Genomic DNA, 23,057 nt, shown 5'->3' with positions numbered 1-23,057 from the left:
ATGCAACAATCTCCCAGAGTGCCTCTGATCCTCGCCTAACTCTGAGAATTGCTGTCCCCAGATGGTATTTTGCAGGAAATACAGTATCTCTCGAAGGTAAACTCCCTTTCTGAGACCTGTTCCAGAATGTCAGAGCAGCCAATGGCTTCCTTTCATCCTGAGAATCCCACACAGCATCTTTGGTTCCCTCATAGTGTCCTTCGTCATCACTAAACTCCTATGGTTTTCTCACTCTTCCTGCCAGTTCCTGGCTCCTTCTGTCCTTCCAGGCCTTGTCTCTCTCTAATAATATGGGCCACAGCCCCCAAGGCCCTATCCCCTTCCCAGTGGACACTCACCAGAGTACAAGCAGCACAGGGTCTGTCAGCACCTCAGGAGAGGAGTGGATGGAGGTGCTCTGGCCCCGAGGTCCTTTTATCCCAGCCTTGGGCTCTGCACTCAGGTGTGAGCCAGGGCCTGGGCATGAGAGGACCGCCTCCTGCCCCCACGTGGCTCCTGTGACAGGTGATGACTGGCAGCTCCTCCCTGCCTCCCTCCACGGGGCTCAGGGCATCCCCAGCACCAGTGCCACCTCATTCTCCTTACATGTGTCTGTCCCTCACACCTTCGTCTTAGAGTTAGGCCTCCTAAGCACTCCTGTCCTAATTCCTTGATGCTCTGCTTTGAACTGAGATTCATGAAGTGTCCAAGTGTCTCTGCTGTGTCCCAGCCCCCCAGGCCCATCATGTGTGTGTGCCCGTGTGTGTTTGCACCAGTCCAGTTAAAAGCCTGGATTGGGTGTGAGACACACCAGGGACAGAATCCCGGTCCTGAAACTCAGCTGTGTGATCTTGTGAAAATCACCCAACTTTTCTCATTCTTAGTTTCCTCAGCTTTAAATTAGTTGCTAATTTAAAGAGATGGTATCCTGAAGGTCGACAGAATCATGGAAGAGAGATGTTTTTCTTCCTACAAAAGGCCCTGTAACACAATAGACCCTCACATATGAGCTATCTACTCCCTGATAATTAAAAATGAGTAGTTTTTTTAGTTTTTTTTTTTTTTAAGGTAAGTTATTTTCTAAGATAAGTACATCTAACTTTTTAAATGAACATTTTTTTTCAACTGAGCTCTTTTGTACATTTTTATAAAATGATATCCATGCAGAGGAGCTAGAGAGTAAATCTGCATTGCCTTCTATGGTGGAATGAGAATTTGCCTTCCAAGGACCTTACACGAGGAAACAGGCTGAGCCTGTGGACTAGAAAGTGGCAAGGAGAGCCAATAACAGAGTTCAATCCTGAGGCGTTTGTAGAGGAGGATACTGTGGAAATGACCCTCAAGGTGGAAGAGGCAGGAGGGCCTGACAGAACAGGAAGACTTCCACCACAGTGTTCCTTCAAGGACTTTGTTTTTAATCTTCAAACATTTTATGAAGATTAATATATTGGCTGATGTTAATTTTTAATGTATCTTCCCATGCCTACAGAGCAGCAGTACTTTTAAAAATCATCAAATTAATTAGATGAAGGCAAATTAGATCTAGGAGTTAGCTATGAAAAGAAAGTGCTCCCTCCATAAGTGTCCAAAATAATTTTCTAGAGTTTGAGAGGAGGTAGACATAACTCAGTCTTCCCAGGTGGTACAGTGGTAAGGAATCCGCCTGCCAATGCAGTAGATGCAAGAGACATGAGTTTGATCCCTGACCTTCCCTGGGTCAGGAAGATTCCCTGGAGGAGGAAATGACAACTCACTCCAGTATTCTTGCCTGGAAAATTCCATGGACAGAAAAGTCTGGCAGGCTATATTCCATGGAGTCACAAAGAGTCAGACATGACTTATCACACACACAAAGACGTAGCTCAGTAGTATCTATGCCTAAGTCTGTGGGGCAAGGAGAACCAATATCTGGTGAGCTGTATGTGTGGACATAATTGTATTCTAAATTGTTTAACAATATATATAATACAGACATAGATATGGATACAGAATCCACCTTGTCTATGTTCTCAGCACAAGATATCTCGAGATGTGCGGCCTCCTTTGTTTCATTGCTTCCATGAGTTAGGATTTCTCCCTGATGCCAGTCTTCACTGGGATACAAACGTGTTCTCTTTTCACCATCCCACACTCTCGGAATCATTACCCCCACACTTTAAGGAAGTCTCATCCAGGGCTCCAGAGCATGTTCAGGATCAAGGGTAGCACTTTGACATCCAAGGCTCTCTGCAATATGACTTAGCACAACTAATCCAATTTCTGATTTGTTTCCCTAAAAGAACTGACATACTGGCAGTACTGAAAACATGTCTCTCCCTATCCTCATTGTTCAGTTGCTCAGTCGTGTCTGACTCTTTGTGACTGCATGGACTGCAGCACGCCAGCCTTCCCTGTCCTTCACCATCTCCCTATCCTAGTCCTGTGCTTTATTCCATGATGTTTTCCTTTCTGAGTCAGGGAGTTCAAGTCCTGCTTACTCCATATCTTTTATGTGATATTTCTCACAAATGAAATTTTAATAGATCCTCTGACAATACAGTTTGGGTCTTATATTTCTGATTCCCTTCAGCAACTGCACAGGGTTACACACACACGGGTGGTTCAGAGATTCTTAAAAATCCTTTCACTAGCATTAGCACTGATATTGCAGTTTACAAGTAGCTCTTCTCCATGACAGGTTATGCTCCTAGGAGACCACACACTGAGATAGGCACAGTGAGTTGTGATGGCCACATCACCCTGCAGCGATCTGCTCATCTCACCTGGTTATGACATTGGCCCAGGTTGTTCCAATTAGCTTAGTTATGGGGGAGTGGACAGGATATCTGTGTACTGGCTCACACAGGATCCCAGCTCCTGATTCCTAGAATGATGGGGTAAAGAGGTCATCTGGTCCACACCTCTTCCTTGAGGTAGGGCAGAGCCCAAATATCAATCTAGATATTTGGACTTAGGTGATGAGTCAGAGACATGATTATAACCGTATCACTTGGACTGATCCTTTAGCCTTGGATATTAGCTGTCAATGGCTTTGGCCTCATTCAATAAACAGTTTGGTTACCAAAGGCTTTCTGAGGTCACATATTAATGCAAGGGTTCTTTTTCTTACATTTTCATTCTTTCATCTTCCCAGTGAGCTGGAGGAGGCACTGCTGAGATTTAATGTGAAATAATTCAGACTGTATTTTTTTCTCTGTGCCTTTTCATTCTCCTCCCTTTTAAGCTACAAACTAGTACATTAACAAATTTTAGCTTTTTCTCCGTTCTTGAAAAACTTTCTTTTAAATTTTAAATGATGAGACAATACTATAAAGGAAATAGAATATATAGGTGATTGTTACTTCGTTATTAAGTGGCCAGAAAATACTTTAAGAATGGCACAAATCTCATAATATGTAAGGAAAAGGTGGATAAACAACATACAAATTTAATGGCATGTTGCAAAGGCAAAAGGACAAGTAATCAACCGCACAAAAAAACAACACATGTGCCAGGTAAGGATTTAATATTCCTAATAGAAAAACATGTCTTAAAAAGGAAAAAGAAAATACAAAAAATCTAATAGACAAAGGAAAGAGGCAGCCCATTCTTATTCACACACACACACACATGCATGAGTGCATTTTCTCAAGCACAAAGGCACAAAATTTGAAAAGATGTTTGTCTGAGGACAAAGGGAATGAAAAGTGACCACCGAACTAAGAAGATATCTTGAGACCAAAACCAAAACAGACAACTCCTTAAAATAGAAACATGAAGTTTATTGTGGTTAACATTCAAATGAGTAGAATTGGGCAATGATGATCCAAAAGCATGAGCTGCTGCACTCTGAACCACCAAGTGGCCAGGAGGTCAGTTTTATAGTTAATCTAGGGAATAGGGTGCGTGCTTGAAGACTGGGAGTGCATTCCTAAGTCAAGACCTTGTCTTATTTACTAGTCTCATGGGTACTAGGAATATAGCAGCAAAGGTCTTTTTCATTGTCTGAGACTAACAGAGCAGAAAGGCTACCTGAATCTAATAAGCATTAGACAATATCTATTAACTACACAGCCCTTGACTATAGAGAAAACAGTTACTAGACAGTACAGTCCTGGTAGGGTCAATGGAATTACAGGAATAGCTGGGTATGCTCAAGATGCCATCTGTTATACTAAAAGTCATACCATGTTCAACATTACTAATATTTGAAACATTACAAAAAAAGGAACAAATATCTTATCTTTGGGGATGTGGTTTATCAGATTAATTTATTTGTTTCAAAATAACAATAATTGTAATGGCTAATAAAATATTGGATGTGAGAATTTGTGGTAATATACATTCAAATTTGATGGTGGCAATATAAATTGGCATAATTATTCTGAATGACAATTTAGTACCTACTACTGTGTCCTGGTAGGCTGCAGTCCATGGGGTCGCTAAGAGTCAGACACGACTGAGCGACTTCACTTTCACTTTTCACTTTCATGCATTGGAGAAGGAAATGGCAACCCACTCCAGTGTTCTTGCCTGGAGAATCCCAGGGACGGGGGAGCCTGGTGGGCTGCCGTATATGGGGTTGCATAGAGTTGGACACGACTAAGCAACTTAGCAGCAGCAGCAGCAGTTAAATAGCAAATTCTTATTGGCTATCTGTTTTACATATGATAATATATGTTTCCATGTTAAAAAAAAAATCATAAACAGGCAATGAAGAACCCTGGTAGATATCACCTAAACCAGGCAGTCAAAGTTGTATCACCAGGAATAGGACAAGTAATTATATACACTATGAAACTGAATATCAAATTCTAAGAAGGATATAGTACCACATTCCCTCGTGGCTCAGATGGTAAAAAAAAATCTGCCTCCAATGCTGAAGATCCAGATTCGATCTCTGGGTAAGGAAAATCCCCTGGAGAAGGGAATGGTTACCCACTCCAATATTCTTGCCTGGAGAATTCCATGGACAGAGAAGCCTGGCGAGCTACAGTCCATGGGGTCACAAAGAATTGGACATGACTGAGTGACTAACACTTTCACTTCATTTTCTATGGGATCCTTACAAAAATGCTAAATCACATCTAGTCAAGAAGAAACATTAGAAAAATCTGAATTGAGGGACATTGTACAAAAACCAATGGCTCTTAAACAACCTCGGTCATGAAAGACAAAGAAACCTGAAAAACTGTCATAGATAAGAGACAAAAAAAACATGGCAACTAAATGCGGTGTTGCATTCTGAATTAGATACTAAATCAATAGAATTTTGTTTTGCTATAAAGGACATTAGCAGCACAAGAGATAAATCTGGACAAGACCTGTAGATACTGACGCATTAAGGGAACCGGGAGATGAGGACATAGTATGAGAAAATGATGTAGGAATAAAAAATCAGTCAGTGCAAGAAGGAATACAGATTTCTAGCTTTATTGTTTCACATCAGCCTGGTTTATGCAAAAGGAGACACTGCAGAGGGACACAGGGTCTGTGCTTTTGGATTCCCAGGACTGTCACATTTATTGGAAAGGAGGTCAATAAATTGGTTTGGAGAACAGGTTTCGGTTCCTGGATCCCAGGGCACAGGGATCCTCAGGACCAGAGCTCAAAGGCCCTGCCCAGACCCCCAGCAAGAAGGGGAGGCCCAGCTGGAAGAGCAAGAGGAGGAGGAAGTGTTGCTGTCCCCAGGTCAGCTCTTCTTGGCTCAGCGTCCACTTCAGTGGCAGCTGCCTCCAGAGGACTGACTGCTCCCCCCTCTGCAGCACCTGGAGCCCCCCAAGGGCTGGCTGCAACAGTCAGAGCTCTGGGGTCTGCGGCAGTGGGACCTGTGGTGCCTGTGGTGGCTCAGGCAGCAGCCCCCACACCCAGAGCTGCAGCAGCCCCCCGGAGCTGGGGCCACAGCAGCCCCCAGAGCTGACACTGCAGCAGGAGGAGACTGAGGGGCACTTCAGGGGACACTTTGGGGGACATTTCAGGGTGGGGCACTTGGGAGGGGGCTGGCATTGCTGTTGGCTCTGCTGACAGGACATCCTGGTGGGCGTGTTCAGGAGCTGAGAGAGAGTCAGAGAACAGGTCAGACCAGCACACAGAGACCTCCTTTATGGACTTTTGCCATCTTGTATTTCTCTGATATTCTAAAAGCCTGGCAAAGTCAGTCATGGAGAAATTATATCTAGAATATAGTTTTTCAAATGCTTTCCCACTATCTCATTTGAAATTTGAGAGCTTTTTGTAAAACAGACATAGGTTGTCTTCTCTCAACAAAGCAAGACATAGAGGATAACCAAATTGACACGCCCAAAGTCAGGATATTTTCACTAGAGAAGGCAGAATTAGCATTCACAAAATCTGACTCGTGTTCACTCTACACCACTCAGAATTCTGAAAATGTCCACTTTAGGAGCCAGTTGGCATCACCAACTCGATGGACCTGAGTTTGAGCAAAGTCCGAGAGTTGGTGATGGACAGGGAAGACTGGCATGCAGCAGTCCATGGGGTCGCAAAGAGTCAGACACGACTGAGCGACTGATCTGACTGACTGAGAAACCAGTTTGGAGCAGCAGTGTTCTCTGCTAAGGAAGAACTAAGAATTCCCTTCTGGAGGCATTTCCCAGATAGCTTTCCAGAGACACATATTGTTATTGAAAGGTTGTTGTTGAATTACACAAAGACACCGGGGGGCTTGGCCCCCGGAGGAGAAGAATTCAATCTGGGGCCAGAGACAAGGCTTGATCACTCAGAGCTTTTGTGTAATAAAGTTTTATTAAAGTATAAAGGAGATAGAGAAAGCTTCTGACATAGGCATCAGAAGGGGGCAGAAAGAGTACCCCCCTGCTAGTCTTCAGCTGGATGTTATATAGTCACTAGCAGTGACTATAAGTGAAAGTGACTATAAGTGAAAGAAAGGAATGTCTTAAAACTCAGAATGGCACCAGGTCCCTCACCCATAAGATGCATTTTGGGATAATCTTGGCACCAAGTGGTTCATCCTGGGCCATAAAATGATTAACTTGAATCTTGAAGAAGGGCATATCACCATACAAATAGTTTCATTTACATAGATTAGAGGACCAATATCTGAGTATAATATACTGGTTTGTCAAGTAGGTTCTGAGCCAAGAGGCGGAACCGACTTGAAGACAGAGTTTGGGGATAAATGCATAGTACATTAGCATAGCTTAAGACAAACTTTTCCTTAAGAAAAAGGCATTGGTTATCTCTGGGTTTGAGAATAGTTAACTTCAGGTGAAACCAGGTGTCATTATGGCAACACAGTATTTTAAGAGAGATCTTTCAAATTTGTATAGAGAAGGAAAAAATATCGCTAGTTTGTTTCCTCCTGCTGCTTAAGAGAGACAAAAATGTCTGACACTTGCAGGCTATTTCCTCTGTTTGGAGACCCCTGGCCTTCCTGCCTGTTACCCTCTCATTATCGTATGTATCATATATAATTTCATAATTATACATATGTATTTGGTTAACCAGCCCATATGTTGACCCTTTGCAATTCTGTTTATATATTATCTATCTGTATCTGTATTTATCTATGTTCATGCTTGTATATATCTATACCTATGTGTACAGGTATACATCTATTTCTATGTGTATATAAAATAGAGTTACCAAATCATTTTAGAAATAGAGAAGAGAGTCCCAAATCAATCAAGGCAAGCTGAATGTGAACCTAGGTTTTCTGGTCTAGTGAATCTAGTCTTGGTTATACACTCTTTATAACACATAACCATTTTTTCACACTTGAGCAGGTGAATTTCAACGTGTTACACATTTACCTTATGAGTTTCTGATACAGATGACCAGGCACCACTCCTGACCAACTAAATGACACTTTATGAGGGTGAGGCCCATGGCTATCTGTGTTTTTCAAACCCCAAATATGTTGCCTCTGGTCTCCACTGTTTGAAAATCACTATGACCCTAGTAGAGGCTTTGTAGAAGAAACACAGCTGATTTCTCCAGGGTAAGATTTTCATTCTGAAAGTTCTGTCTCATCTAAGTCTGAGAAACTCAAAAAGATATAGAACTAACTTAGAGCACAGAGCGTAGACACACAAATGCCTCCTCCTGCTTCACAGCTCATCCTTCATCAGATTTCTAGATTTTCTCTCTAGCTCCCCTCATTCTTGCCATCCCCAAGGCCCTGCCCCCCACCCTCCCTTCTGCTCTGAGCATCCTCTGTGGAAGGTCCTGCTCCCACACCCAGGGGACACTCACTAGGGTACATACAGCACAGGGTTGTCAGCACCTCAGGGGAGGAGTGGATGGAGGTGCTCTGCGCCCAAGGGCCTTTTATCTTGGTCTTGGGCTCTGCCCTCAGGTGTGAGACGTGACCTAGGCATGAGAAGACCGCCTCCTGCCACCTATGTGGCTCCTGTGACCAGTGACAGGTGATGACTGGCAGCTCCTCTCTGGCTCCCTCCATGGAGCTCTGGGCAGCTGCTCCCAACCAGGAATAGGACTGCTTAGAAAAGGTGACAGGGAAGAAAATCCCTACCTATAATTTCTCCCCACTCTCTCTCCCTGGAAGATACCCACCTTGATTAATTTTAGACCTTGAATTCCCAACTTTTTTTTCTTATCTCCCAAATCTTAATTCAAGGGTTCTGAGCAATCTGGTTTAAACCAAGTTTCACAGAATCTTCCAACTCTATTTTGTGTGAGAGAGAGAGAGTACCCTCAGGGGCATGAGTTTGGGTTTGTTTGCATATGTATATGTATCACAACTAAGAACCTCATTTAAAGAGTCATACAGACTGAGAGAATCATTCTGCCACCTATTGGCTGCATGACTCTGAAAAATATCACATCCTTCTTGCTCTCAGTTTTGTCAGTCTACAAAGGAGATAATATCAAAATAACTGTCCAGAAATTTGTGAGAGTCAGTGAAATAAAGCAACATTACATTTCTGGTAGAGAGTTTAAGTGTGTGCTGTGTGCGTGCTAAGTCACTTCAGTCATGTTCGACTCTGTGCAACCCTATGGACTGTAGCCTGCCAGGCTTCTCTGTATATATTGTTGCAAATGCCAACATATTCATATTTTATAAATTACAGCTGCTTTCTAAAGAGAGTTGATATGGTTAGAAAATAAAAGACCCTTTCGTTATGTTGAGGTTTTTGCTAGGTTTTAACAAGAAAATATGAGCCAGGAATGAAGTTTTCTGGAGGAGGAAGAGAGAAATGACTTAATTTGCTAATTAGAATGAGAATTCAGATTTCCCATGGTTGTATGGGAGGCTTGAATGAAGTCTACAGCCAAGAAGGAGGAAAAGTAGTGAAGAGATGGTGAAACTGTGTAATGTTGGGCATGGCCTGATGTAAATCAGTCAAGAAACAGACATTCGTAGTGAAGTGGAGGCCAGAGAATATTTGAATGAGTGAAAATCACTCAGTCATGTCTGACTCTTTACGACATCACGAACTATATGGTCCATGGAATTCTCCAGGCCAAAATACTGGAGTGGGTAGCTGTTTCCTTCTCCAGGGGATCTTCCCAACCCAGGGATCAAACCCAGATCTCCTTCATTGCGGGCGGATTCTTTACCAACTGAGCCACCAAGGAAAACTAAGACAGGAATATCTAATACTTCACAGAATTTTTTTTTTTGTATTTTTCTGTTTTATGAGTGTCTTTCAACTTCTACTCTTTTAGGACTTCAATTCAGTTATCTATATAAACACAGGCTTTTCTTCATAGGAATATTGGTATTTTCACATTTGTAGGAGAATAAGGGAAAGGGCCAGAGCTTGCATTTGGGTTGATAGTAAGATAGATAACAAGAGCCCTATCTATGATATTACAAGATTATTAAACAACTAGACTAATTTATCAGATGAAGAAGAACTGGAGTTAAAGATAATTATATAAAGAAAGTCTACTTTCCTCAGACTTGGGGAAGAACTCTGGAATTTCCTAGAACCAGAATAGTTATTGATTTGATAATGTCTAGGTCACTTTGTGCAGTGTTGAGATATATGCTCTGTACGTACTTGAATACATTGCTACTTAGAAATATTACAGAGATTATGAGAGAGACTAAATATGTGAAGATATGTATGCATGTGGATATATACACACCTACACCCACACACACATGTATATATCTCAACATGCTTCTCTCTGCATCTGGAATTGCCTGGTGCTCAGCCTTCTCTAAACTGTCCTGCCTCTTAAATGCCTTATCTCTCCTTTGCCCCATCCCTCATTGGGTTTCAATTCTCCCACTGAATTCTATTCTTCATTGGGTTCCATCCCTCACCTTCAGAAGTAAGTTTCCTGGACCACTAAGGAGGTTTCACCTTGGGGTCTACAACGAGCCAGTCTCTACTGATGGATTGTTGAGGGCTTTGTAGACCTTGGCTACATCTCCAGTATAGGCTTTGCTACTTCCATTTAGAAATGTTCTTCTTAAGCTGAAATGGCTCACTTTTTTCTACTGCAATTTGTTTCTGCTTGTCAAACTCCTATGCTTTATTCCATGTTTTATGTTCAACTGAAACTGTTTTGTTCAAATATAACTTGCTGTGATATTCTTTTTGTGTCTTTTCTCTGAAATATATTTAAAACAAACTCTCCTTGAATCCTCAGGTTGGGTCTTATATTTCTATCTCCCTCGTCAGCTCCTAATATAGGACTGTGCATTCGATGGGTAATGAGTTTTAAAATTTATTCATTTATATTAGTGTTACTTTTACTTTGATGATGACTTAACCCATCATCAACAGAATTCTTACTCTGAGATGTTCACATTACAGTGTACAAACCCTATCATCTTGCATAAATCTTTTCCTTGAATACCTGGGTATGGCTCATGCTGTTTCAAAGAGTATATTTAATTAGTATGTTTAATTAGTAATTTTGATTACTTTGTTCTTGCAGGTAGCTTTGATTCAGGAATCCAGTCTATTCATTCTAAAGATGATGGGATGTGGAAATTATTCTGTTCATGCCTCTGCCATCACAAAGGGCAGGGCCCTAAAATACCAGTTAACTTGACTTGGGTTTAGCAACATGATGTAACATCTTTACAACTGGGTTTAGATCTCAATGGCTTGGGTACCATTTTAACATAAATGATGTGCACTAGTAAAGGACTGATTTTCTGAGAGATCATGTTTCTTTGGTGGTCAAGCCTTCATAATCTCAGGAGATAGGAGAGAAGAATGCTGACCTCAGTGTTCTTGCCTGGAGAATCCCAGGGATGGGGGAGCCTGGTGGGCTGCCCTCTATGGGGTGGCACAGAGTCGGACGCAACTGAAGCAACTTAGCAGCAGCAGCAGCAGCAGCAGTAAGAATTAATGCAGACGGTGAATTTTGCTCTGTTTTCCAGAGCCCACACTATACATATGCGTGATTTTTATTCATTTCCTTTTACTCCAAACATCTACTTATAGCAACAACAATAAATCAATACTCCAAAATTACTAGAATATGTACCTAGTGATTTTTTATGAGTAAAATATTTTAAGCATGGCAAAAAATATCACCACATTAATTGACAGAGACACATGTATCCCAATGTTGATTGCAGCACTGTTTACAATAGCTAGGACATGGAAGCAACCTAGATGTCCATTGGCAGATGAATGGATAAGGAAGTAGTGGTACATATTGACACAATGTACCGGGGTCCAGCCCCGATTGGATCCAGGGATTCCCTCAGGAGGACGGCGTTGGCGATTAAAGGATAGCAAAGGCTGAGAGATTTTATTAGAGGCTCAATAATAACCGGTTTATGCGGGAAATCAATAAAGTTTGTGACACCAAACTTGCTCTGACCATGGAGGCCGCAGGCGCCCTCTCGAATAGCGGAAGGTGCCCACCTTGGGCGCCTTCTCAAGTGGGTCTTAGAAGCCCAGGCAAATACGTAGTCACAGAGGACCCCCATGCTCCAATTATTTTGGCATGAAGGAAGAACAGAAGAGAAAAGGAGGAAAAGGAAACAAGAAAGAACGACACGGGGAGACCAAGCTTCGGTGAGCAAGGCCCGTAGCTTTATTTTCAAAGGGAGCTTATATACCCTAAGTTGCACATAGAGGATAATAGGGGATGTGAAATCATGCAAAGTCAGCAGTCTTTGATCCTTATTGAGACCAGGCTTTCTTTTCTGCAAATTTATCGTATACAAATGGTTTAGGTGATTTACATCATCTTCTGGCCAGAGGGCCTGTTAACATTTTATGACTCTGATAAAGGTTTGTCAACCATAAGACTTATTTTCTGTAAGAGTAATTATTTTAAAGTTTGGCACCATCCTCCGAAGGTGTTAGATAAAGTTGCATTCCTATAGGGCAAAGGTGCAGTGGGTTTACAACAAAGGAAAGAATTTATTGCCTTAAGGGTCTAAAGTTGTTAACACCAAGGCCACTACTTATTTTTTCTATGTACCAACTATATTAATTAATACACTTCCAAGGATACAATACAGGGCATGTGGAAACTTGGCAGCAAGCATTGGCTCAACAATGACATCTTCTACTAGTTTTATTTTAACAATTTCTAACTCTCCAAGAGGCTCTATACTATTTGAATATCTTAGGCTTCCCGTGCCTCTCGCGGTTGGGAGACTGTAAACAATCATATGCGTAGCTATAGGAGTCCGGGTAAACCTGTCAGGCAAGTTAGAGAGCCATCTGAGGGGTTTGGATTGAAACACTCCTATTATGCCCAAGAGGCTAATTAGCTAGAGCTCTAAGTTGATTTTCTTCAGAGAAAAGGTGGTCGGGGATAGCTCCCCCGTGACTGTCAGAGGAGTTGGTGAAAGTCATGAAGCAGTAAAACAGATAGACTCTGGTTTTGGGGTAGACACTCAGGCAGACCCAGAGGGGCACCCCTTGAGTTCTGGCTCGCCTTGCCCACCAGAATTCTTCCACATGACCTTGACATGGGTGGGGATTCCCGTGCTGGCTCCCAGCAACAATGGAATATTATTCTGCTATAGAAAGGAACACATATGAGTCAGTTCTAATGAGGTGGATGAAACGGGAGCTTATTCTACAGAGTGAAGTAAGTCAGAAAGAGAAACACAAATACTGTATATTAATGCATATATATGGAATTAATATATATGCATTGATATATATTATATTATTAATAATATATATTAATATATAATATATATTATATACAATATATTATATTATTATATTATATATTATATATAATATATATTGTATATAATATAATTATATAATTAATATATAATATAATATATTAATCTATATTAATATATACAGGCAACAACGATCCTGTATGCAAGGCAGCAAAAGAGACACAGATGTAAAGAACAGACTTTTGGGATCTGTGGAAGAAGGCGAGGGTGGGGTGATTTGAGAGAATAGCATTGAAACATGAGTATTACCATATGTAAAATAGCTGACCAGGGGAAGCTTGATGCGTAAAGCAGGGCACTGAAAGCTGGTGCTCTGGGACAACCTAGAGAGTCGGGGGGGGGGGGGAGGCGGGAGGGGGTCAGGTCTGGGGACACATGTGCACCCATGGCTGATTCATGTCAATGTATGGCAAAAACTGCCACAATATTGTAAAGCAATTCTCCTCCAATTAAAATAAAGTAATTAATTAAGGAAATATCACCACATTAAAAACCTATATGGGGCAATGCATCATTTTAAAAACAAAATGTACAAATCAGTAATAGGTCAAAATTCAAAATAAACAGTTATTTATTATAATTTTATAGAAAATAAATAAACCTACCTACAAACTAATGGACAAAATGCAAGAACAAATAGCTTAGGAAGAAATTCACATGAGTAATACATTTTGAAATTTATTGTTTCATGTTTGTACGTACAAGTAAACACAAATTACAAATAAATAAGAATGACTTCTCAGGAATGAGGCCTATCAGATTTATTCCTTTATATGGAACTGGAACAAATATAAAAGGGGTAACAAAACTCAGTGTTGCTGAAGGTGATCAGAAGTGGATCTTAAGTTGTTAGATATATAAATTGGCCTAGCCATCTGAATGGAAGTTTGGTGATTCATTATTCAACACATAATTACTCTTTGTATACAAATTAGCTTTAAGATGAACATACTCTTTAAAACAGGCATTGAACTTCTAAGAATGTAACCCAAGGAAAAAAGATTTTATAAAAATTGTATGTGTAAGAATAATTGCTACAGGAAATTAAAATACTAACAAAAGTTAGAAAACTTGCAAGATATATCAGAATATATAATAAATTATGTTTTTACTGACCAGGAAAAAGTAATTCAAAGATATAATTTTAGAATTTGCTACAGTATAAAAAATATATGAAGTCTAAAATATGATCCTTGTGTAAAATTTTTTGGTAAAAGAGAAGACTTTATTGAAATACATTATAAAATACCAAAATAAGTAGAGTTATACTATATGGATGAATAAAATAAGTTATACTGTTATGAATAAAAAGAAAATTATCATAACATTTCTATGATATTCATAGAAATTTCTTTCTATGAATAAAAAGAAAAATTATCATAAAATTTGTCACTCCACAAATTAATGAAAATATCTTGTGAAATTTTCATCACAATTCTGAAGATGTTTTTGTCTTTCTTCATTTTCACTTGTGGGACATGACAAGTGGACTCTAAAACTTATAAAAAAGAGCAGAGATCTAGTAATTGTCAAAACAATCTTAGGGAGCAGAACAAAATCATGGAACCTGTATGATTAGATAGTACAACTGATTTTACACCTACAGTAATGAAGGCAGCAGGATATTCTCTCAGGGACAGATTAACAATGAAAATAATCATCAGTCCAACTACAGAAGTACACATATGTGGAAATTCAGTTATGACTGAGTAGGTATTTTAGATTAGTGGTGAAAGTGAAATATTTGATTATGATAAGGAGACAACTGTTATCCACTTGGAAAAAATGTTAAATATGAAATTGTACAAAAATTCTTTCTAGGTTGAATAAAGGCCTTAACTTTTTAAAAACTTCTTTATATTGGTGTATAGCCAATTAACAATGTGATCTTTTCAGGCACACAGCAAAGCCATTAGGCCATGCATATATATGTATCCATTCTGCCCCAAACTCCCTTAACTTCTGAAGGAAAGCAAAATTTTACAACTTTCTTTTTTTTTTTTTTTTACAACTTTCTAAAGAAAACTGAAAAGAACAGATTTCTGAATTTATACATGGTTGAGAAGTCTTAAAATCATGAAAAGTGCAAATAATACAATGTTGGAAAAATGAAGTTATATTAAAAATAAAACACTTTCTAATTAAATGACTTATTAAAAGGCAAATAGGAAAATAATCTATTCAGGAAAGATACAACTCATTTAATAATAGTGCATTAGTAACCAGAATATGTGAAGAACACTTACAGATCTTAACAAAAAGAAATTAAAAATAGAAAAATAGTTTTAAAATAAAAACAAAATTCATAGAAGAGAAAATCCAAATAACCAACATAAAAAGATGCTCATGATCATTACTAAACAAGAAAGACACATTAAAACTGCAATAGTATACCAATTCATATGCATCAAATGGCAATTATTTTAAGTCCAGTAACAACATGTAGAAAGGGTGATTCTTATATTAATATATCATAAGTAGAACTAGAAATTGATAAGAGGAGATTAGAGTGATGCACATGATCTAAAACACAACAGCTCCACTTGTAGGGGCTTAACTTAGAGAATCTCCCTGACATATATGAAAGCAAACTCCATAGCTGCAGTATTTATACAGCAAAGAGAGCAAACAATCTAAGTGCTCATCTAAAAACAGAGGAGGGATAAAATCAAGCTCTCACACTGTACTCATAGATGGATACTATACATTGTAGAAAGAAACTATAGCTACACAAATCAGCTTGAATAACTCACAAAGTCATGTTTAAAGAAGAAAGAAAGTTGCAGATGAGTCACTCAAGTATGATGCCATTATTATAAAGTTGAAACCACACAACTATTTCATATATACATATATATATATATATATATATAGTGTCAGGGTTATGAAGATGGAATAAAACATGAAGGAATATCTTAAAAACTTGCTTTAAACCAGGTTGTATGTAGTCATTAATAACATTTGGGAAGGAAAAGGTAGTATTGGGCACAGCAAGGGTTATGGATGGAGGCAGGATGGTTCCAAGAAGGAAAGGCAGGAGTCCTCAAGAAAGGCACCCTTCAGAAAGAACAAGTGGGGAAGGACAAGAAGATTTTCCCTCCCTGCCTTCATTTCTGAGCAGCCATATTCCTTGGTGGTCATAGATGTCCTGAGCCACATGAAGGAAACTGCCAGTCATCACCTGTCACAGGAACCACGTGGGTGGAAGGAAGTCTTCTCATGCCCAGGTACTGTCTCACATCTGAGGGCAGAGCACAAGACTGGGATAAAAGGGCACTGGGGCCAGAGCACCTCCATCCACTCCTCTCCTGGGCTGCTGACAACGCTGTGCTGCGTATACACTGGTGAGTGTCCACTGGGAATGGGAGCAGGGCTTTCTACAGAAGATGCTCTGACCAGAAGGGAGGACATGTGGAGGCTTTGCAATTGTGTCCACATGCCTATGTGTGTGTATGTTGAGATGGGGAGGGTGAGAAGAGGATGAGACTGGTCTTTTTTAGCAAAATAACAGGTGTCGGGAAGGCTGAGGGAAGGGACAATGAAGAGGCTGGGAACCTGGGTAGGAGGAGTTGTGGAGTTGTGACTGAGTGCTCTAGAGAAACCCAATTGATGTGTTTTTTGGTCAGTGATCTGAAGGATTTGCAACATTGATCATCATGCTAACCTACAGCTGTGTTCAAAAAGGGACTCTTATCTCTGAAAACATAACTGTCCTCCTGGAAAAGCAGAGATGGTGACAGTAGTGCTCAGCCAGGAGAGAGGAAATCAGAACTGACTGACCTTTTTTAAACTGTCAGATTAGGGGGTCTGCAGAAGTGAAGAGGCAAACCCCAAAGCTTGGTGCTGAGGTATTAGTTTGTGGTGAGTGTCTGTGGAGAATGCAGAGCACTGGACTAGCTCAAGGTCCTGCGTGAAAGTCCCAATTATATTAATTAAAAAGCTACTTCTCCGGGGCAATCTCCAACATCCTTTGAGATTGTGAACATCTATGTCCCTATAGGACAAGAATATCTAGGAAATTTTCCAAGAGGGAATGACTATTTTCCCTAAAGATATGATTTTATTTCTAAACTGCTTCTTGGATTTTTTTCATGGTTCTTACAGTATAATTATAGTAGATCTCCTACCTACTGGATGTTTGGGTTTGAGAACATTCTTACTATTTGGTCTCAGTTTTTCTAATTATAAAGCAGGAGAACATTTGACATTAAAAAAAAGAAGTTGTGAGAGCACTTGAGCAACTATTTATCTAGGACTGCATTAAATAGTTTGTCAAACTAAAGGGGATAGAAAGACAGTGAAAGGTCAGGAAGGGGCAGGGAGGTCTCTGTGTGCTGGTCTGACCTGCTGTCTGTCTCTCCCTCAGATCCTGAGCCTGCCCACCAAGATGTCCTGCCAGCAGAACCAGCAGCAGTGCCAGCCCCCTCCCAAGTGTGCCCCCAAGTGCCCCACCCCTAAATGCCCCCCAAAGTGTCCCCCGAAGTGCCCCCCAGTCTCCTCCTGCTGTGATGTCAGCTCCGGGGGCTGCTGTGGCTCCAGCTCTGGGGGCTGCTGCAGCTCTGGGTGTGGGGGCTGCTGTCTGAGCCACCACAGGCGCCGCAGGTCCCACCGCTGCAGACCCCACAGGTCTGACTGCTGCAGCCAGCCCTCGGGGGGCTCCGGGTGCTGTGGAGGCGGGAGTGGTCAGTCCTATGGAGGCGGCTGCTGCTGAAGTGGACACTGAGCCAAGAAGAGCCGACCTGGGGACAATACATGGACAAACACTTCCTCCTCCTCCTGCCCCTCCTGCTGGGCCTGCCCCTGTCGCTGGGGGTCTGGGTGAGGCCTTTGAGCTCTGGTCCAGGGAGTACCTATTCCTTGGGTCCAGGAGCCCCAAACTCCCTCCCAAATCTATTTATTCACCTCCTTTTCATATGTGTGGAATCTCTGAGAACCCCAAAGCACAGACCCCGTGTCCCTCTGCAGCTTCTCTTTTTGCATAAACTAGCCTGATGTGAAAGAATAAAGCTAGAAATCTATATTCCTTCTTGTCTGAAATGATATTTTTATCTCTACATCATCTTTCTCATACTCTGTACTCAATTTCTGGTTCCCCTAATGCCTCAGTATGTACAGACCTGGTTCAAATTTGCCACTAGTGCCACTAATGCCCTTTGTAGCAAAACAAAAATTTATTGATTCAGAGTCTAATCCAGGATCCAACACTGCATTTAGTTGCCATGAGTCTTTAATCTCCTCCTACCTGTGACAGCCCTTAGATTTTTTGTCCTTCATGTCCTGGGCATATTTAAGGAGCTCTTGGTTTAGTGGACAAAACTTCAGTTGGGGTTTGTCTGGGGTCTTCTTAACTAGATGTGATTATGCAATTATGTAAGGGATCCCACAGAAGTGATGCTATGTCTGAAGCATGTGAGAGCCTGATATCTTGCCTCGCATGATGTGTAACTGACTCATTCCCAGGATTCTGAAAATTGGAATCCAAATATTTGGAAAGATTCTGAAAAGGCAAAACATTGAATTTCTAGGTTCAGATCTATTATTATCATTGTTGTTGTTGTTATTTGTAGTAGAAGCAGACTTTTCTACCCCACCTGAGTAAATTAAATCTGTATTGTCCCAGGAAATGGTAATGACCTCACCATAAGAAGTAGCCTTGTGAGAGACTACTGGTTCTCACCTGTACCACCCCATTATCTCCTTTTACTCCTAGATAAGTGGACTGAAGTCCCAGTAGACCTCAAAAGGTGAAACATAAAGTGTGACCCACAGCAAGTGTACTGCTGCTGCTGCTACTGCTAAGTCTATTCAGTCGTGTCCAACTCTGTGCGACCCCAGAGACGGCAGCCCACCAGGCTCCCCCGTCCCTGGGATTCTCCAGGCAAGAACACTGGAGTGGGTTGCCATTTCCTTCTCCAATGCATGAAAGTGAAAAGTGAAAGTGAAGTCCCTTAGTCATGTCCGACTCTTGGTGACCCCATGGACTGCAGCCTACTAGGCTCCTCTGCCCATGGGATTTTCCAGGCAAGAGTATTGGAGTGGGGTGCCACTGAAAAACTACATGATATTTTCTGATTTATATACATACAAACCCAGGGCATGTGTGTGGAATGGATATTAGGGGCAGGATAATTGTGGAAAGGACTTAAAGTTGTATCAGGCCAAATTTATGGATTTAGATCAACCAAGTAGATACTCTAGATTTAGCATTGTAACTTTGGGGGTTAGAAAGGGCTCTAACAAATGGTTGATTGGCTATAACATGAAGTAAAGGCAGTCTCCACTAAATGAAGGTGAAACACCAGAACTGCCTTAGTTTACTGCAGAGGAAGGGATCTGGAGGCTTGGTGCTATTGGAATCTAGGGCGAAGTTGTCATTTAAGATCTGCTTGTCTACCCCAGAAGGGTTCAGAGGACTCACTTTTACAATGACCAGGAGAAATCAATTGTAAGGGGAGCCCTGGCATCCTTGAAGAGTTCTGTGATGGTTCTTCTCTATAAACCAAAATCTACAATGGAATCTAATGTCACCAAAATGAGAAACCTAAACACAATAGGGATAGTTGGATCCCAGGGCAGCAGGAGCAAGTGTCAGCACTTAGTCACCAATAGCAAAGTGGGTGTGGTTACTGTAATGGATGACAGGGTCAGTGCAGCAGTCAGCGTGTTCTGACCACCAGAGAGCTCTGTCTCTGATAGTTAATCTCTGTGGACTTAGAAGTGAAGCAAATGTCAAGTCTACTAAATTTTCACTTGATATATGTAAATTTAAGAGTTCTAAGTCAAATGAACAGAACTGAACCATAGAAAGAGAGAATCATGTTCCCCCAATCAATTTCTAGTCTTGAGCTAGGTTATAAAACCCAGAACTCTTTGAATGAAGGAGAGGCCAGTTCCCTTTGAAGAAAAACCCCAGTACCCTGATCAAGAGTTAAATACTGTCAGTCTTTCCCCCAATCTTCCTCAAAGGGACCTACAATCTTCAACCAGGGTAACTGTGGATATACATGGGTTCAGCAGCGTGAATTTTCACTCACCATGACTGACATGTATATAAAGACCAACACTGAGTTCAAGTAAGACACTATTACTGGGGTTGATGAGCCAGCTACCTGGAAGCAGGTTGACTATATCAGGACATATGAAATGGAAGTGTTTTGTTCTTACTGGTTCAAAGACTTTCTCTGAATCAAGGCAAATTGGAAGTTGTCAAACAGATGACAAGAGTGAACATCGACATTCTAGGAATCAGTGAACTAAGATGGACTGGAATGGGTGAATTTAACTCAGATGACCATTATATCTACTACTGTGGGCAGGGAATCCCTCAGAAGAAATGGAGTAGCCATCATAGTCAACAAAAGAGTCTGAAATGCAATACTTTGATGCAATCTCAAAAACGACAGAATGATCTCTGTTCGTTTCCAAGGCAAACCATTCAATATCATGGTAATCCAAGTCTATGCCCCGACCAGTAACGCTGAATAAGCGAAGTTGAACAGTTCTATGAAGACCTACAAGACCTTCTAGAACTAACACCCAAAAAAGATGTCCTTTTCATTATAGGGGACTGGAATACAAAAGTAGGAAGTCAAGAAACACCTGGAGTAACAGGCAAATTTGGCCTTGGAGTACAGAATGAAGCAGGACAAAGGCTAATAGAGTTCCGCCAAGAGAACGCACTGGTCATAGCAAACATTCTCTTCCAACAACACAAGAGAAGACTCTACACATGGACATCACCAGATGGTCGACAGCGAAACCAGATTGATTATATTCTTTGCATCCAAAGATGGAGAAGCTCTATACAGTCAGCAAAAACAAGACCGCGAGCTGACTGTGGCTCCGATCATGAACTCCTTATTGCCAAATTCAGACTGAAATTGAAGAAAGTGGAGAAAACCACTAGACCATTCAGATATGACCTAAATCATAGAGGATGAGGTGGTTGGATGGCATCACTGACTCAATGGACATGAGTTTGGGTGGACTCCGGGAGTTGGTGATGGACAGGGAGGCCTAGCATGCTGCGGTTCGTGGGGTCGCAAAGAGTGGGACATGACTGAGCCACTGAACTGAACTGGATATGGATTTGTCTTCCTTGCATGCAATTCTTCTGTCAAAATTGTCATCTGAGGACTTATAGAATGTCTTCTTTATCATCATGGTGCTTCACAAGACACTGTTTCTCTGACACTTAATTTTATGTGTTGGTCTGAATGGCCATGGGATGCCCAGGCTAAGTGATATTTCTAGATATGTCTGTGATGGTGTTTCGGGATAAGGCTAGTATTTGAATCAGTGGATTCATTAAAATAGACTACTCTTCCCATTGTAGGTTTGGAATTATGCAGTCTATTGAGAACCTGAAAAGAACAAAAGGCAGAGGATGGAAAAATTGGCCCTTTTAAAATTCTTGGCTGATTTCTTGAGGTGAAGCACTGAACTTTTCCTTGGTTTTTCTGATTCTCAGGCTTTCAGACCGAGACTGGAATCTACACCATTGGCTCCCCTGGTTCTTGGGCCTTCAGACGTGGACTGAATTATACCACCAGCTTTCCTGGGTTTTCAACTTGCAGATAGCAGATCATGGATTTCTTAGCATCCTTAATTACATGAACCCATTTAAAAATATATATATATATATATATCTTCATATATATATTATATAATATACATATACATGTATATACTTATATACACACATATTTATATATATATTATATATATAATATATATACACACATATATATGTATATACATTATATATATATTATATATATATATAATATATATACACACACACAGTGCTAGTGTTAAGTCACTCAGTCCTGTCTGACTCCTTGTGATCCCATGAATTGTAGCCTGGCAGACTTCTGTGTCCATGGGATTTTCCAGACAAGAATACTGGAGCAGGTTGCCATTTCCTCCTCCAGGGGATCTTCTCAACCTAGGGACTGAACCTGAGTCTCTTGCATCTCCTGTATTGGAAGGCAGATTCTTTACCAGTGCATCAATATGCATATATATGTATATATACATATGTATGTATATATATGTGTGTATAAAATCATATTTTTTCTGTTTCTCTGGAGAACACTGACAAATACAGCAAGTGAAACAAAGCAACGGGTCTGCTTATGGAATTCACTCTTCTTACCATGCTTCACATCATCCTCAAGCAGCTGGCTTGATCAAACTGTGGAATGGCCTTTTGAAGACCTACTTACAGAACCAGGATAGGGGCAATACCTTTCAGGGTTGGGGCAAGGCTCTTTAGGAGGCTGCATATGCTCAAAGTCAGCAATCAATATTATGATTCTGTTTCTTCTATAATCAGACTATATAGGTCCAGGAATCAAAGTTGGAAATAGAGTGATACCACACACACTATTACCCTTAGAGATGTACTAGCAAAATTTTTGCTTCCTGTCCCTGTGATCTTATGCTGGTCAAGAGGTCTTAGTTCCTGAGAGAGGAATGCTTCCACCAGGACTCACAGTAATTCCATTGAACTGGAAGTTAAGACTGCCACCTAGCCACTTTGGCATCCTTATGCCTCTGAATCAAATGACAAAGAAGGGTGTTAATGCGCTTGATGGAGTGATTAAGACTGATTACCATTAGGAAGTTGGAATATTACTTCAGAATGGATGTAGTGAAGAATATATATGGAATATGTAGATGACTTAGGGCATATCTTATTACTACCGTACCCTTTGATGACAGATAATGGAAAACCATAACAGTCTACTTCAGACAGGAGAACTAATGGTCCAGACTCTTCAGGAATTAATGTTGGGTCACCCCATTAGGTAAAAAAGAACCACAATCAGGACTTTAATTATTACTAGTATATCTTCCATATTTTCTTATGAATATGTTTGTATGTATGTGTATCTATAATGTCTTTGTTTTATTCCCTTTCTAATCTTGCTCACATAACATAAGATGTATTGAGTAATGCATT

At 40.7% G+C, this 23,057-nt stretch overlaps 1 protein-coding gene across 1 annotated transcript; it reads left to right on the top strand.

Annotated features, from left to right (window-relative positions):
* The first annotated feature begins 17,477 nt into the window (after nucleotides 1–17,477).
* On the top strand, nucleotides 17,478–17,801 carry LOC138985781 (late cornified envelope protein 1F-like). The gene has a single exon (XM_070363360.1). It carries the CDS (start codon nucleotides 17,478–17,480, stop codon nucleotides 17,799–17,801), a length of 324 nt encoding a protein of 107 aa, XP_070219461.1.
* The last annotated feature ends 5,256 nt before the right edge of the window (nucleotides 17,802–23,057 follow it).

Source organism: Bos mutus, chromosome 3, assembly GCF_027580195.1.
Source record: "Bos mutus isolate GX-2022 chromosome 3, NWIPB_WYAK_1.1, whole genome shotgun sequence".
Taxonomy (NCBI): Eukaryota; Metazoa; Chordata; class Mammalia; order Artiodactyla; family Bovidae; genus Bos; species Bos mutus.
Note: the sequence above shows the minus strand (reverse complement) of the source record. Positions and strands in the feature narration are given on the sequence as shown.